The sequence below is a fragment of the Boleophthalmus pectinirostris genome, unplaced genomic scaffold (assembly GCF_026225935.1).
Source record: "Boleophthalmus pectinirostris isolate CB_2022bp ecotype Guang Dong unplaced genomic scaffold, ASM2622593v1 HiC_scaffold_6, whole genome shotgun sequence".
Taxonomy (NCBI): domain Eukaryota; kingdom Metazoa; phylum Chordata; class Actinopteri; order Gobiiformes; family Gobiidae; genus Boleophthalmus; species Boleophthalmus pectinirostris.
This window is the reverse complement of record NW_026571447.1, coordinates 40,761,815-40,779,314: the sequence shown is the minus strand read 5'-3', so window position 1 is coordinate 40,779,314 and position 17,500 is coordinate 40,761,815. Positions and strand designations below refer to the sequence as shown.

The window sequence follows — 17,500 nt, the reverse complement described above, 5'->3', positions numbered from 1 at the left end:
ACTCCTCTGTTTACATCAAAAATGTGATAAACCCTGAGCTGCAGAGGCTGCACCAGCACAGAGTCATGATTCATGCAGGTTCGACCTAAATCACAAATCACTTTTACTGATAATAAATGTGATGCTGATTTATTCTTAGTTACAAAAACATTGGACATGAAGTTCAGTTATTTACACAAGTCCAAATGTGTCACAGCCCATTTGTCAATGAGACGAGAGAAAACAACCTCCAGTCTGGACTCTGGTCTCTGGTCTGTTCTAGTCTCTGGTCTGGACTCTGGTCTCTGGTCTGTTCTAGTCTCTGGTCTGGACTCTGGTCTCTGGTCTGGTCTCTGGTCTGGTCTCTGGTCTCTGGTCTCTGGTCTGGTCTCTGGTCTGGTCTCTGGTCTCTGGTCTCTCTGGTCTCTGGTCTCTGGTCTGGTCTCTGGTCTCTGGTCTGGTCTCTGGTCTCTGGTCTGTTCTAGTCTCTGGTCTGGACTCTGGTCTCTGGTCTGGTCTCTGGTCTGGTCTCTGGTCTGGTCTCTGGTCTGGTCTGGTCTCTGGTCTGGTCTCTGGTCTCTGGTCTCTGGTCTGGTCTCTGGTCTGGTCTGGTCTGGTCTCTGGTCTCTGGTCTCTGGTCTGGTCTCTGGTCTCTGGTCTGGTCTCTCTGGTCTCTGGTCTGGTCTGGTCTCTGGTCTGGTCTGGTCTCTGGTCTGGTCTCTGGTCTGGTCTCTGGTCTCTGGTCTCTCTGGTCTGGTCTCTGGTCTGGTCTCTGGTCTCTGGTCTGGTCTCTGGTCTGGTCTCTGGTCTCTGGTCTCTGGTCTCTGGTCTCTGGTCTGGTCTCTGGTCTCTGGTCTGGTCTCTGGTCTGGTCTCTGGTCTCTGGTCTCTGGTCTCTGGTCTGGTCTCTGGTCTGGTCTGGTCTCTGGTCTGGTCTCTGGTCTGGTCTGGTCTGGTCTGGTCTCTGGTCTCTGGTCTCTGGTCTGGTCTCTGGTCTCTGGTCTGGTCTGGTCTGGTCTGGTCTCTGGTCTGGTCTCTGGTCTGGTCTGGTCTGGTCTCTGGTCTGGTCTCTGGTCTGGTCTCTGGTCTGGTCTGGTCTGGTCTGGTCTGGTCTGGTCTCTGGTCTGGTCTCTGGTCTGGTCTGGTCTCTGGTCTGGTCTCTGGTCTGGTCTTTGGTCTCTGGTCTCCTCTTAAATGTCTGTTTTGTCTTCTTTGGACTCTGAGTCTAAACGGAAACGGCTCTTATTGTTCTGAAGCATTAGCACGATTCAAAACAGTGAGGTCATGCCCACTGCTCTGGTCTCTGGTCTGAACTACGGACCGGACTACGGTCTGGACTACGCCCTCATCTCGAGGTGGATTCAGGTCTGATCTGGTCTCTTGTCCCAGTTTGTGTTCTGGTCTCTGGTCTCCGGTCTGGACTCTGGTCTGGTCCCTGGTCTGGTCTCTGGTCTCTAGTCTCGTCTCTAATCTCATCTCTGGTCTGGACTCTGGTCCCTGGTCTGGTCTGGTCTCTGGTCTCTGGTCTGGTCTGGTCTCTGGTCTGGTCTGGTCTGGTCTCTGGTCTGGTCTCTGGTCTCTGGTCTGGTCTCTGGTCTGGTCTCTGGTCTGGTCTGGTCTCTGGTCTGGTCTCTGGTCTGGTCTCTGGTCTGGTCTCTGGTCTGACCGTTACAGAAGGAGGAGGAGGGGGGAGTTTGGGGGGAAGTGGTCTGAACACAAACAGGAAGTGTCCGGCAGAAGTGAACAGGAAACGGAGCGGCGGGGGCGGGGTGAAGGTCGAGGGGGGCGGAGTCTGCCTGACAATGGGCCCGCGGTGGAGGTGGCGGCGTTGGTGTCGGTGGTGTCGGCGGCGGCGGAGGCGGCAGGTGCGTGGGTGTGAGGGATTAAACCACACAATAGAACCAATCACCTCCACAAACAATGGAGCCTGAAGAATGTGACGCTGCTGACGAACGAACGAACAAACGAACAAACGAACGAAACGAACGAACAAACGAACGAAACGAACAAACGAACAAATGAACAAATGAACAAATGAACAAACGAACAACGAACAAACGAACGAACGAACAAACCGCTTTAAAGACAACGACTGTGTGAAATCTTTGACTTTCTCCAATGTTCTAACGTTGTTGCCTCATCAAAAACCTGCTGAAAGACGTTTTCCGAGTCATCCATGCATGTTTGAGTCATCTAGAGATCTCTCCCAGGCCCTATTTATTTATTTTATTTTTTAGCATTTTTCCACCTTCAAGACACTTTACAATCATTTTACAATAAGGAACTATTCACCCATTGATTTATTTGTTATTAGTTCTATTTTGACATTATTCCACAGTCATGAAAAATCTGAAAAAGTGGAGGCTGAATCTTAATCTTATTCTGCCTTTACCCTTTATTTCTTTATCAGAGCTTCATCTTAACACCAGTTCATCTTCATAAATACAACGAGAGGAAACAAACAAATCAGAAACAGAACAACAAAGTTCAACAGCACAAACTCAGTCTCATAATTCATGTTTCAGGCCAGAGTTCAACACCTAAACTTATTTTTAATAAATAAATATAATATAATAATATAATATGTGTGATTTCCAGTTTAAATGATGGTCTATAGTTGCTCCTGCAAACTTGTTTTCAGAGACTTTCTAGTGGTTGATGATTTTATTTTTTGTTTTTCAGATATCATACATTTTGTTTTGTTTTTCTATGTTTAACGACAATTTATTCATCTATGTTTAATTTAACTCATTCACACATTCATGTGAGTGTGACCAGACGTCCCTGTTTCCCCGGGACAGTTCCAGAGTCTGTGTCTCTGTCCCTCAGATTTATACAAAACCACTGATTTGTCCCAATTTATACAAGAAATGTTCCACATTGCAAAAAGTAAAATCTAGTCAAGTTCAGCTGACTTGAATGAACAAAGTTTGACCATGATGAGGGTTTGGGAATTTCACTCAACAAGTAAAGTGATCTGCCAGTGGAACAAAACCTTTTGTACTTAAAATATGAAAATACATCTGGATACACTTAAAATAAGAAAAACTACAACTTTTTGCCCAACAAAAAAACAAAATCAAATATTGCTTGAATTAAGAAAAACACACTTATTCCATTGGTCGATATTTTTACGTGTCAAGTTGAATCGACTCAAATAAAGTCAAATGTTCTTCATTTAAGTCATTTTAATTTATCTAGATATTGATGTTTGCAACTGCTCCTCTCGATGTGGAGGAGCAGCGGCTCTACTCGGAGGAGCTCAGAGTAGAGCCGCTGCTCCTCCACCTGAAGAGGAGCAGTTGAGGCTCGGGCGTTTGTTCTGATGTCTCCTGGGCGTCTCCTTCAGGAGGTGGTCATGTCCCACCGGGAGGAGGCTTCGGGGACGACCCAGGACACACTGGAGGGACGATGTCTCTGTCTCTGTCTGTGGGAACTGGAATCGCACCAACAACCTGTGGGTCTGTGGATCTGACGCTCAAACAACAATGTTTAAGTCGAGATCAATGGACAAATGCTCGAGCAGCTGAGCTACTGTCGCCCCACACGGAAAAAACAATCTCTAAGTAAATGAAAATGACTTAAAATTAAGAACATTTGACTTTATTTGACTCGATTCAACTTGACAAGTAAAAATATTTACTAATGGTTTAACGTACAGTTTCAATTTTTTTGTTTTAAGTGCAAAAAGTTGTTGTTTTTCTTATTTTAAGTGCAGTCAGATGTATTTTTATATTTTAACTCCAAAAAGTCTTGTTCCGTTGGCAGATCATTTTACTCGTCAGGTGAAATTTACTCAAATCATGATAAAACTTTCTTGATTCAAGTCATCTTAACTTGACTAGATTTAGTTTTTTTCTAGTGCAAGAACATTTTCAAACAAAACAGTTTCCAAAGTGCTGAACAGTAAATTGCGAAAATTTGTCCTAAAACAATAAAACCAGTAAAATCAAATACAAGCAAAACCATAAAAATCATAAAATTGCAGTAAATAAGTAAAAAAAAAAAAAAAAATCATCCATGTATGTTTGCGTAATCTAGTGATCTCTCCCGGGCCCTATTCAAACCCTCATTACAGTGAGCAGTAAGATTGTGTACGAGGCTCCGCCCACAAGTCTACATCACCCACACTCCCACACGACAACTCTCCACAAATACACACAAACATGACACAAAACTGTTCACTACAACTTCACAAACCTGACGCGATGAAGTTTCATTTCGACAAACGCTCAGAAGGGGGAGTGACTTAACACGGGGAGCAAAGGGTCAAAAATGAAAGTGAAAACAGATCAATAAGTTGTTCAGAAGAGTAATGTGTGACGTGCAGCAGTGAACTCCACACACCTGCACTAGAATCATTTGGAATTTGGATGATTTCAGTCTTGGAATAAAAAAAAAAAAAAAAAAAAAAAAAAAAAACAATCACTAAATGACATCAGTCCGTGTGACGTTCGTTCGTTCTATTTTCAAAAATAAAACCAAAAATAAGAAAACGGAAAAAAAACAATACAATTTTCTTCATCATTTGTCTCCAAAACCAAAATGAAAAAACAGAAAATGATTTGTTTTTTCAATTTTCGATTTGGTGTTTAAGTGAAAAATGGAAAAAAACAAAACAAAAAACAGATAAGGGACTGAACCAGGACTAAACCAGGTCCAGGACCAGACCAGAACCAGACTGGGATTGAGACCAGGACTTAGACTGGGACCAAACCAGGACTGAGACCGGAACCAGACTGGGATTGAGACTGGGACTGAGACCGGGACCAGACCGGGATTGAGACCGGGATTTAGACCGGGACCAGACCTGGACTGAGACCGGGACCAGACTGGGACTGAGACCAGGACTGAGACCAGCAGTGAAAATGGTTTAATCCTGGTTCAGTCCTGGTTCAGTCCTGGTTCAGTCCTGGTTCAGTCTTGGTTCAGTTCAGTCCTGGTTCAGTTAGTCCTGGTTCAGTCCTGGTTCAGTCCTGGTTCAGGTTCAGTCCTGGTTCAGTCCTGGTTTAGTCCTGGTTCAGTCCTGTTTAGTCCTGGTTCAGTCCTGGTTCAGTCCTGGTTTAGTCCTGGTTCAGTCTGGTTCAGTCCTGGTTCAGTCCTGGTTCAGTCCTGGTTTAGTCCTGGTTCAGTCCCGCTTCAGTCCTGGTTTAGTCCGGTTCAGTCTGGTTCACTGGTTCAGTCCTGGTTCAGTCCTGGAGTCCTGGTTCAGTCCAGTTCAGTTCAGTCCTGGTTCAGTCCTGGTTCAGTCCCGGTTCAGTCCAGTCCTGGTTTAGTCCTTCAGGTTCAGTCCTGGTTTAGTCCTGGTTCAGTCCTGGTTCAGGTCCGGAGTCCTGGTTCAGACACCAGTCCTGGTTCAGTCCTGGTTCAGACCTGGGAGTCCTGGTTCAGTCCTGGACCTGGAGTCCTGGAGTCCTGGTTCAGTCCTGGTTCAGTCCTGGAGTCCTGGTTCAGTCCTCAGTCCTGTTCAGTCCTGGTTTAGTCCTGGTTCAGTTCAGTCCCGGTTTAGTCCTGGTTCAGTCCCGTCCTGGTCAGTCCTGGTTTTCCTGGAGTCCTGGAGTCCTGGTTCAGTCCTGGTTCAGTCCTGGTCCAGTCCTGGGTCCTGGTTCAGTCCTGGTTCAGTTTCAGTCTTTAGTCCTGGTTCAAGTCCTGGTTCAGTCCTGGGTTAGTCCTGAGTCCCAGTCCTGGTTTCAGTCCTGGAGTCCTGGTTCAGTCCTGGTTTAGTCCTGGTTCAGTCCTGGTTCAGTCCTGGTTCAGTTCCTGGTTTAGTCCTGGTTCAGTCCTGGTTCACAGTCCTGGTTTAGTCCTGGTTCAGTCCTGTTCAGTCCCTCTTCAGTCCTGGTTTAGTCCTGGAGTCCTGGTTCAGTCCTGGTTCAGTGTTTCAGTCCTGTTTAGTTCAGTCCTGGTTCAGTCAGTCTGGTTCAGTCCTGGTTTAGTCCTGGTTCAGTCCTGGTTTAGTCCTGTTAGTTCAGTCTTAGTCCTGGTTCAGTCCTGGTTAGTCCTGGTTTAGTCCTGGTTCAGTTCAGTCTGGTTCTGGTTTAGTCCTGGTTCAGTCCTGGTTCAGTTCGGTGTCACAGTTTAAGTTTCAGAAACAGGAAACGGTCGTTATCTGTTTTTTTCCATTTTTCATTTCAACACAAAATCGAAAACTGAAAAAATGAATCGTTATCTGTTTTTTCATTTTGGTTTTGGAGACAAATAATGAAGAAAATAGTTTTTTTTTTTTCATTATTTTCTTATTTTTGGTTTTATTTTGAAAATAGAACGAACGAACGACACACGGACTGACATCACAAGGTGGATCAGAGCATTTAGAGCTGTGGAGATGGAGACAGACTCATAATAAAGAGTCACTCAAACACGTGTGTGTGAATGAACGACACAACAGCTTCTTCCTCAGACCGTCAGGGAAATCAACACACAAAAGAAAATTCCATAAACACGTGAAGCAGAAACTCCAAAACTGCCTCAGACTTTCCTCTGTCCAGGCTGAACTCTGCACTTTATCTCCTGCACATCACCTTCATTATTTATCTAAAACATCTGCCTCTTTTCTCTTCTTGCTGGACGTGTCTCTGTCCTTTATCTGTCTGTATTTTTACTCTTCATTTGATTTATTATTAAAATCTGCCCACAGCAAAACAAGATGAAAAGATGAGATTTTATTTATGTCACTGGGCCCAGGTCAAACAGAAGTAAACAACAAGACCAAAACTTCAAGTGAATTCATCTGATATAAAAGTGTATTGAACAGATACATATGTACTCGAGTTTATCAAACTGTTGACCTTTTTTCTGTTCCATTTTTGGTTCTAAAGTTCCATCCGTTTTAAACAGACCATGTATGAAACATGGAACAAAAATTATTTCCCAAATTTCAAAGACCCAAAAATCATGTAAATAAATGTTTGTATTTCATCATATCTTGTGTTATTCCATCTTTGAACTGTTGATGAAGGGACAGGATTTAAAAAAAAAAATGTATTTAAAATGATAAAAATGTTCTTGGAAGGACTGACATATTTTATAGAAATAGTTTCTTTCATTTTGAAGTAATATTAAAAGTTTTCAGAAGAAAAAAGCGACAAATGATGTAAAATCCTGCACCTTCTACTTGTTTGTACAATTTTCCCTCCGTTACTTTTCCCTCCGTTACCATGAACTTTCTTAATAAAAAATCTCATGAGTCAAAAAGTCAGAGGTTTTTCAACCTAATCTTGTACCATATGGTAGAAAACTATATGAAGCAAATATTCAAACCAGTTTGTTAAGGATATGGAAGTGAGAACCAAGAGTTATCACTGTTTGGATTTATTGACCAAAAAGTGCTGCATATTTCATTCCCTCCGTTACCAACAGGAGTTTTTAAATTTTTTGTCTTGAACTTGAAAGAATCTCACAGGTTTAACTTGACCCTGTTGGAGTGTAACTCTTTCCTACATTCTGATACTTTACTTATTTCAATAGTTCCTCTAGTTTCTGAATAATCTGCCCCTGTTTTCCCTCCATTACCACTTGACCGAACCCACATTTACATCTCCTAAATATAAATAAACTCTAATCGAGACCAAAGTGGTTTTCTCCTGAGAAAAAAGTCTCATCATGAACATCGTCTGAGTTCTGTCTCTGATCTTGATCTCAGCTCAGAGAAAAATGAGATTGTGCTGCTTTTAAATATATTTCTATTTGATATCTTTATATGGAAGTTCTGTCTCAGTTCTGTCACTATCTCAGTTCTCAGATTTGTCTCATAACAGCACAGTGCCTCACAGCAAGAAGGTTCTGGGTTCGATCCCCTGGTCGCCCGGGCTTTTCTGTGTGGAGTTTGTATGTTTCTCCTCGTGTCTGGATGAGTTTCCTCCAGGCATTTCGGTTTCTCCATTAACCCAAAACATGCTCCAGGTCTCCAGGAAGAAGAACTGAGAGCTGAAAACTCAGGTCAATTAAATAAAATCAATCAATGGACCTGCCCAGTGACGACAGGTGGAAATGAGCTGTGGTGCTACAACCTGAACAAACATCTCTCCTGTTCAGGTTCATGTGTGTTGTGCTCTGTCACTGTCTCTTTAAATAAATAAAAATATAATAATAAAAGTCTTACATTCATCTCATGTTGTTCTCTTTAATTCTCCTTCATCATTGAGATCAGATACAATTATGAGATCTGCTCTGTTTATTCCACTCCTCAAGTGTTGTTCATCTGATGATCTCAGCTCAGACTCCTTTGTCTTATTGATGTCTCGTCTTTTTTATTCAATTCAATTCAAGTTTATTTCTATGGCACATTTAAAACAGCTTCAGTTGACCAAAGTGCTTCACATACAAGTCAACAGCACAGAAGAAACAGTTACACATACAGATATACAGAAAACATGTTAAAACTACAATAAAAACAACAAGATAAACTGACGAGCTCGAACTAAACACCAGGGAGAAGAGGTGAGTTTTCAGTCTTGTCTTAAACTGTGTTACAGACTGAGAGGATCTGACAGCAGGAGGAAGGCACTTCCACAGTCTGGGCGCTGCCACAGAAAAACCTCTGTCTCCTCTCGTCTTGAGCCGAGTTTTGGGCTCGACCAACAGGAGCTGGTCTGATCTCAGGCTCTGGGGGGAGTCTAGTGCTGCAGTAACTCCCTCATGTAGACTGAGGGATCATCTCTTGTTCTTAAGGGAGAAATGATCACAAAATGATACGAATATGAGAAGCTCAAAATTATCTCAAGAAATGAGATTGAACAGCAGATGAGCAACACATTTTTCCTATGGGAAGTGTCCAAAAAAAAAGGAATTGTTTCATTTTAAAGGAGTTGTAGTCGTGTTTCCACTGTTCCAGTTCACTTGGCCAAATGTAAGAAGATCTAAACACTTAAATCTATCAGAAAATGACTTAAAAGTAGAAAAATAATGTGTCCGTGCAGCAAGATCATTTTACTGATCAGTTTTCTTAAAATAAACAACCTCTAGACTAGAATGAAGCCAATTCAGAAGTAGTAAGTAGATAATAAATGTGAAAACAAGATGAAGAACCTGATATAAGTTTTAAAATCTTGTCCAGATCAGAGAAATTTGCAGTTGACCTAAACACAGGTCATGTTTTCTTGAGGAAACTGTGTATGTAAGATTTATCTGAAATTCCATAAATTTAACTCAATACAGCAGAAACAGAGGGTTAAAATGTGTGTCAGAGTTGTTTTTAACACAAAAAGTGTTATTTTAACTCTTTGAAAGTTAAATGTGTTGGAGTTTGGGTGATTTACCAGAGTTGATTTGGTTGAAGTTAATTCAACTTCTCTTAGTGTTAATTTGTCTCCTCCCTCCACTTCAAACTCCCTCCAGATTAGAACCAGTTTGAACCAGTTTTGTTCATAATTTCATCTTAAATTAACTCAAATAAAGTGTAAAAATAAAACCCCTCTGTGTGTTGTTGAGTTAAATCAGGATAACTCTACAAAGTGTTATCTGTTTACTCTCTAAACATTCATTTAACTCATTGGATTTGGGGTTAAACAGGAACTTTGGTCCAGTGTTACTTCATGAACATTTACACAAATGTTAAATTAACTCTACAACAGAGTGACTCAGATAAACACTGAGAAAATGTTCAAATTGATTCTGTGAGAGTGAATTTTAACACTCACTAATGTAGATTTATTCTTAATCACAAAAACACTTGTTGTGATGTTCAGTTTTGTATGAATCAGAAGCAGAATGAGCCTCACACTCCTGTTTGAGTTGTTGGTTCAAAACTGAAATCCAGTGAGTTTAAACCTAAAACGTTTCTCTGTGACCTGAAGTGTCTCTAAACTCCAGCACCTGCTCCAGTCCTGAGGCAGCGCTAGTGCAGCCGCTGCAGCTCAGGGAACAGGGAATTCTGGAGGTTCTGAGCTTCACATGAGCCTGAACATAAACTGAGACTAAAGACAAACGTGTGTGCAGCTTTAATGCCACACTGTGGAACATTACACACAAAGAAATAAATAAGAGCTTCACGGAGAAAAGCTTCTACAGAAAAGTTACAGACGGAAAAAAAAACTAAATCTGTCCAAGTCAAGACGACGTGAATTAAGAAAGTTTGATCATGATTTGAGTAAATTTCACTCGACGAGTAAAATGATCTGACAAAGGAGCGAGACTTTCTGTGTTTAAAATATGAAAATACATCTAAAATAAGAAAAACTACAACTCTGTGCACTTAAAATAAGAAACAAAATCAAATGTTGCTTGAATTAAAAAAAAAAATTATTCCATTTGACTCGTAAAGTTGAATCGCCTCAAATAAAGTCAAATGTTCTTAATTTAAGTCATTTTAATTTACCTAGATATTGTTTTTTTCTGTGCACATGTTCACACTTTAGTCCTGGTGTGACCCTGGTCCTGATGTAGACCTGTTTTAGTCCTGGTCTAGTCCTGGTTTAGTCTTGGTTTAGTTCCAGCTTTAGTCCCAACCTGCGTTCAGTTTTGTGGTGATGAAACACATTTTACGTTTTAACATGTGCCCAAAGTTTGTTTCAATAAAAATATTATTTAGAATCTTCACGTTCTGCTCACTGTGACAAAACCTGTTTGTGAAAATGATAAAACAAACCTGATTTTTTAAAAACCTGTGTTAAAATGATGTTGTGTGTGATGTTCTTACCTTGGCCGCTCCAGCTCAGCCCCAGGAGAAGGAGCGTCCTCAGGGACCAACGGCCCGACATGTCCCCCCGAGGCTCCAGACCAGGACCAGGACCAGGACCAGACCGGGACCAGAGCGGGACCAGGACCAGAGCGGGACCAGGAGTGAGCGCGTCCACAGCCCGGTCTTTCTCACAGCCCACAGGATACTGGACTACTTCCTGCGACTGTGTGCATAAGAATAGAAGGTCAGCCGGACTCACTGCGTCATTTTACTTTTCAAATATGCGGCTGCTGTTTGGCATCGATTTATTGAAGTTTTACGGACTCACGTTTAAGACGAGACTCTAAAGATGTTCCACTTCTGTAAAACATGAACTGTAACACGTCACATGTTCCTTTTTATCGATTTGAACAGCCTGTGTGTAAAAAACTAAATCTAATGTTTCTGGTGTTTTTTTTATGCTCTTTTTATCTCTTTCAATTCCTTTAATGAAGATAGGAGAGATCACTAAATTATTCAAACAAACAAAAAAAGTGGAGTGTTATAATTGACTGTCACAGAATCAATTTAAACATTTTCTCAGAGTTTATCTGAGTTCACTCTGTTGTAGAGTTAATTTAACTTTTTTTTTTGGGAAATGTTCATTAAGTAAAACTGGACCAAAGTTCCTGTTTTACTCCAAATCCAGAGTTAAATGAACGTTTAGAGAGTAAACAGATAACACTTTGTAGAGTTATCCTGATTTAACTCAACAACACACAGATGACTTTTATTTTTACACTTTATTTGAGTTAATTTAAATTGAAATTTTTTGAACAAAACTGGTTCAAACTGGTTCTACTCTGGAGGGAGTTTGAAGTGGAGGGAGAAGACAAATTAACACTAAAGGAAGTTGAATTAACTTCAACCAAATCAACTCTGGTAAATCACCCCAACTCCAACACACATTTAACTTTCAAAGAGTTCAAATAACACTTTTTGTGTTAAAAACAACTCTGAAAAGTTTTACTCTGAAATTTTAACCCTGTGAGTGATTTATAGACTGAAAAATACTTTTTATGAACTTTATGGATTTTTAAAGTAATTTTTATGCAAGTTTCAGTTTGTGTTTGCAGAATAAAATAAAATTTATTTGTCTCTATGTTCTAGTTTAGGCCATGGAGACATTTTCAAGTGTCTTTAGCTCCTTTAAATATTCATTTACATAAAATTTTGACCCAAATATTTCAGTCAGATATGGAAACAAATGCAGGATTCTAATTTAGAGAATCTAAAAACAAACTCCGGTCAGTCTACGTTCCTCCTCTCACCTCTGGTCATGAGCTCTGGGTAGTGACCGAAAGGACGAGATCGTGGATACAAGCGCTCGAAATGAGTTTCCTCCGCAGGGCGTCTGGGCGTCTCCCTTAGAGACAGAGTGAGGAGCTCAGTCACACGGGAGGAGCTCGGAGTAGAGCCGCTGCTCCTCCACATTGAGATTGAGAGGAGCCAGCTGAGGCTCGGGCATCTGTTCTGATGTCTCCTGGACGTGTCCCTCAGGAGGTGTTCATGTCCCACCGGGAGGAGGCCCCGGGGAAGAGCCAGGACACACTGGAGGGACTGTGTCTCTGGGCTGGACTGGGAACGTCTCAGGGTTCCTCCGGAAGAACTGGAGGACGTGTCTGGAGAGGGAAGTCTGGGAGGCCCTTCTCAGACTGTTGCCCCCGCGACCCGACCCCGGATAAGCGGAAGAAAATGGATGGATGGATAAAAACAAACTCCCTACTGTGTGTCCTGAGCTCTTACTGTTCTAAAGTTACTACAGTCGCCTCTGACCTTGTGTCTCCAGAACTCAACCCCCTGAGCTGCAGCGGCTGCACTGGCTCTGCCTCGTGAGCGGCTGCAGGTGTCACTCTTCTCTTCTCTTCTCTTCTCTTCTCTTCAGTCTTGAGCAGGAGGGTGTAGATCATCTGCGCCGCCGCCTGCTGAGCTCATGTGACGAGCAGGAAACACAGGAAACAGTTTGGAGTTCAAAGAGCAGCAGTTTTCAGTCCAAGTGTGAGGAGAGACTTAAATAGATTAAAGACGTGTCCACAGGTGTCCACACTGTGTCCACACTGTGTCCTCTCTGTGTCCTCTCTGTGTCCTCTCTGTGTCCACACTGTGTCCACTCTGTGTCCTCTCTGTGTCCTCTCTGTGTCCACACTGTGTCCTCTCTGTGTCCTCTCTGTGTCTGTGTCCACACTGTGTCCACTCTGTGTCCACTCTGTGTCCTCTCTGTGTCCACACTGTGTCACTCTCTGTGTCTGTGTCCTCTCTGTGTCTCTCTCACTGTGTCCCTCTCCACACTGTGTCCACACTGTGTCCTCTCTGTGTCCACTCTGTGTCCACTCTGTGTCCTCTCTGTCTGTGTCCACTCTGTGTCCTCTCTGTGTCCTCTCTGTGTCCACTCTGTGTCCACACTGTGTCCACACTGTGTCCTCTCTGTGTCCTCTCTGTGTCCTCTCTGTGTCCACACTGTGTCCTCTCTGTGTCCTCTCTGTGTCCTCTCTGTGTCCTCTCTGTGTCCTCTCTGTGTCCACACTGTGTCCACTCTGTGTCCTCTCTGTGTCCTCTCTGTGTCCACTCTGTGTCCTCTCTGTGTCCACTCTGTGTCCACACTGTGTCCTCTCTGTGTCCACACTGTGTCCTCTCTGTGTCCTCTCTGTGTCCACACTGTGTCTGTCCACTCTGTGTCCTCTCTGTGTCCACACTGTGTCCTCTCTGTGTCTCTGTGTCTCTGCTCTGTGTCCACTCTGTGTCTACTCTGTGTCCACACTGTGTCCACACTGTGTCTCTGTGTCTCTCTGTGTCCTCTCTGTGTCCTCTCTGTGTCCACACTGTGTCCTCTCTGTGTCCACTCTGTGTCCACTCTGTGTCCACACTGTGTCCTCTCTGTGTCCTCTCTGTGTCCTCTCTGTGTCCTCTCTGTGTCCACACTGTGTCCACACTGTGTCCACACTGTGTCCTCTCTGTGTCCTCTCTGTGTCCTCTCTGTGTCCACACTGTGTCCTCTGTGTCCTCTGTGTCTCTGTGTCTCTCTGTGTCCACACTGTGTCCTGTGTCCTCTCTGTGTCCTCTCTGTGTCCACACTGTGTCCTCTCTGTGTCCTCTCTGTGTCCTCTCTGTGTCCGCTCTGTGTCCACACTGTGTCCTCTCTGTGTCTCTGTGTCACTCTGTGTGTCTGTGTCTCTCTGTGTCCTCTCTGTGTCTCTGTGTCCTCTCTGTGTCCCTCTCTGTGTCCTCTCTGTGTCCTCTCTGTGTCCACACTGTGTCCTCTCTGTGTCCTCTCTGTGTCCTCTCTGTGTCCTCTCTGTGTCCTCTCTGTGTCCACACTGTGTCCTCTCTGTGTCCCACTCTCTGTGTCCTCTCTGTGTCCACACTGTGTCCTCTCTGTGTCCACAGGTGTCCACACTGTGTCCACTGGTGTCCTCTCTGTGTCCTCTCTGTGTCTCTGCGTGTGAATTGTTACTATTGTTAGAAAACAGGAGTCTCCAGCCTTTTTCCTCCTTTACAAAACTTTACATGGAAACAGTTTGATCCAGTTCACTTTATTTCTACAATTTCCAAAGAGCTGCACAAAACTAAAAAACATATCCAATCAAAAAATAAAATAAAGCTCTATTTAACTCACCTGGTCCTCGTGAAGACAATAAAACTTTAAACGGCTTTGTGGCCCGTGTTAGAGTCCAGACGTCCCAGTTTTGAGCCTGTGTTTTGAGAGTCCAAAACACAAAGAAAATGTGAATTTTTAAGCAGATTTTCTGTATTTTACTGAAACAAATGACAGTTTATGTTTATTTACCTTTGGCAGGAATCAAATTGGTCAAAAATAGAAACACTTGAGGCATTTTTTGTATAAAACTGAGACAAATCTGTGGTTTTGAATAAATCTGTGGGGCAGGGGACACAGACTCAAAACTGGGACTGTCCTGAGGAAACAGGGACGACTGGTCACACTGTCTTAGTTCAAAGTGAGTCCTGCATATAATTATAAAGAGTTTTATTATTCAAATTAGGAAAAATGTGCTTTATTGTTAGATTTAACTTGATTGCAGAACTCCACTCTGGTCTCAAAGTTGTGAAAAGTGCTTCTAAACTCATCGTGGCGAGTAACTCGGACGCTCTGAGTGCAGAAGAGAAGTGAGGAAGAACTTTGGAGAACTGTTTAAAATGAACTAGTTCTGTTTTCCACATTTTTAAAACAGAAAAAATCAGATACAGTCCCTTTAAATTGTGCTTTAATTAGTTAAAAACATCACTCGGCTCATGTTTTACTTCATCTAATGTTATTTTATCAAAGGGTGACCAAAATTTCAAAATAAAAAACTGGAACATCTGAGTTTAGTTTTTTTTTTTTTTTTTTTTTTTTTTTTTTGGTGGTTGATAATAATTACGCACTCGTTTCACAATTTTATTTAGGAAAATATTCTTCACTTGGCCCATTCATGATGAACATGAGTCAGTACAGTCACATTTTCTTTGTGTTTTGGTCGTTTTAAAGCAGCTTTTCTGTATTTTACCAAAACAAATGACAGTTTATGTTTCTCTTTACTGTTGGCAGGATCAGATTGGTCAAAAATAGAAACTAACTAATGACTAAAAATGAACTAGTTCTGTTTTTCATGTTTTCTAAAAAAAAAAAAAAAAAAAAAGAAGAAAAAAATGAGATACAGCACCTTTAAATTGTTCTTTAATTAACTAAAAACATCACTGGGCTCATGTTTCACTTCATGTAATTTTATTTTATTATGTAAAGTGTAAAAAAGTTTGAAATAATAACGGTATTTTAATAAATGAATCAGGAGGTGTAGCGCGCTCTGCTGCCCTCTGCTGGCGTCTGACGCACGACGGAAAATAAACAGGAAGTGAATAAATCGGAGCAGCGCCTCCAGCGGTGAGGAAACTCCAGAGAGAACAGTTACTAAATTATAAGTTATTTATTTTACACTTTACATTGATAGAAATCTCAAAGTGCTGGTGGAGGGTTCGACACCTGCTCGTCTCCATGGAGATGTCATTGCTCTGACTGTAATGTCCCACAGTGTTGTCAGTAGTAACATGTGCTGGTGCCTTCACGTCCTATGGAAATGATCGTAAATACTAAAAACTGACATCAAAATTGCACATGAACACGACATTTCCACTGATCCACGAGCCCCCGACATGAGAGAAACTTTGACTTTTTATCACGCGGAAAAGCAGCGAAAGTGTCGTGAACGGTGAGAACTAACTAACTATCTAACTAACCAACAAACCAACTAGTCAGCTAACTAACTAACTAACTAACTAAACCTAAACACTTCATTCTGTTAAACGTTCTGCTGTTAGTTTGTTCGTTTGGAGCCTAAACAAACATAAAGCTGTGACATACATCATTTTAATAACTTCACAATTTACATTTGTTTTTAAAAATAAATTAATACATTATCAAATATTTGTTAAAAGTAATAAAAATATTTTAAAAATATCATTATTATTGTTTAAATGTAATATTTTTTGGGGTAAATAATAAATAACAGTTCAAGTTCCGCCACGTTTCACTACGACAACAAAAGCACTTGAACACAACACACTCGTAATTTCAGCACATCCGCAGCAGCAAACATCTGTAACTGAATAAACGCAGATAAATATAGGCTAATAAAGGAATATTCCAGACGCATATGTAAAAAAAGAAAAAAAAAAAAAAAGAAAAAAAAAGTGTGTCGTAAAATTACCAAATGCACCTGAACGCACCATGCCGGTCCTGCAGCTTTTCCATCACAAACGAGTTCAAGAAAACGATAAAAAAACAGTAAATACGTCATGTTAGACCCAGTAATCTTAATTTATTTCAGATAACAGCGCACGTCCACTTCAGGAGCTCGTGTTTTGGTGCGTGTGGGACTTTCCCCGCGCGCTCCCCAAACCCAAACCGTGCGTAAAAGTTTCGGTTTCGCTTTGGTCCGGCGTCAGTCCGAGGAGCGCGTTGCTTGGAGAAGGAGCTGCTTTTTGGAGAGAGCAACAACTCCTTCTGTTTTCTGACTCTTACCTCCCGGGACACTAATTAAACCACGGTAAGTTACAGTAAATAGTTTTATTCTGAATCCAGAGGTGAACGCGCGCTCTGACGCACGATCCGAGTGTGGCTAAAGCGCTGTAGCATTTGGGTTGTTGTCGGTTTTTCTGCTGTTTTGGACCCGAACCAAGATCTTAGCTTAACTTTGACACCAGTACTTTTAATCTGCGCCATCAGACGCGCGTCCTAAAGATAAAAATGCGTGAAAAGTTTGGCGCATGGACGGGTTCTTGTCTCCTTTCTGTTTTGGTTTGGGTCGTGCGTCTTTCTGAGTCTCAGGGAGTTTCAGACATTTTCACGCTTTTGTTTTACAAGTGGAAAGGAACAAAATCTTCACACGACATCATCTTTTTTTGAGTTATGTAGATATTAAAGCCTCTAACTGTTTTGTTTCGATCGTTTCCCGTAAAAGGAGTGCGCAGGAGAAAGCGAAAGTGACAGCAACGCAACACACTTTACTAAACTATAACACAATAACACACGCTTTACTAAACTACGACACAGAAACACACACTCAGGTCTGTTCTGCAGCAGCTGAAGAAGGAGATACTGTCTGACTGGTTTCAGAAAGTCAGAAAAATACAATAATACGACATGCAGCAACGTACAGTGACACGTACAGTAACACAAAGTGACACACAGTAACACAAAACGACATAAAGCCACACAAAATGACATACAGTACCACATTACAGCAATACACAGTGACATGCAGTAACACAAAGTGACATAAAGTAACACACAGCCACATACAGCAACAGAAAGCAGCATACAACGACACACACACACACACACACACACACACACACACACAGGAGGCTGCTG

At 42.0% G+C, this 17,500-nt stretch overlaps 2 protein-coding genes across 2 annotated transcripts in view; one reads left to right on the top strand and one right to left on the bottom strand.

Moving 5' to 3' along the window:
- The window catches only part of notchl (notch receptor, like), a 29,383-nt gene extending 18,633 nt beyond the window's left edge, over positions 1-10,750 (bottom strand). The window contains exon 1 of the mRNA XM_055164062.1: positions 10,615-10,750. Within this exon, the coding sequence (XP_055020037.1) occupies positions 10,615-10,675 (61 nt within the window). The 5' untranslated portion in view covers positions 10,676-10,750. The remainder of the gene's footprint in view (positions 1-10,614) is intronic.
- Positions 10,751-16,521: 5,771 nt separating this feature from the next.
- LOC110171064 (antigen peptide transporter 1-like) overlaps positions 16,522-17,500 on the top strand; it is a 12,782-nt gene continuing 11,803 nt past the window's right edge. The window contains exon 1 of the mRNA XM_055164064.1: positions 16,522-16,673. The gene's annotated coding sequence lies outside the window, so the exon portion shown is untranslated. The remainder of the gene's footprint in view (positions 16,674-17,500) is intronic.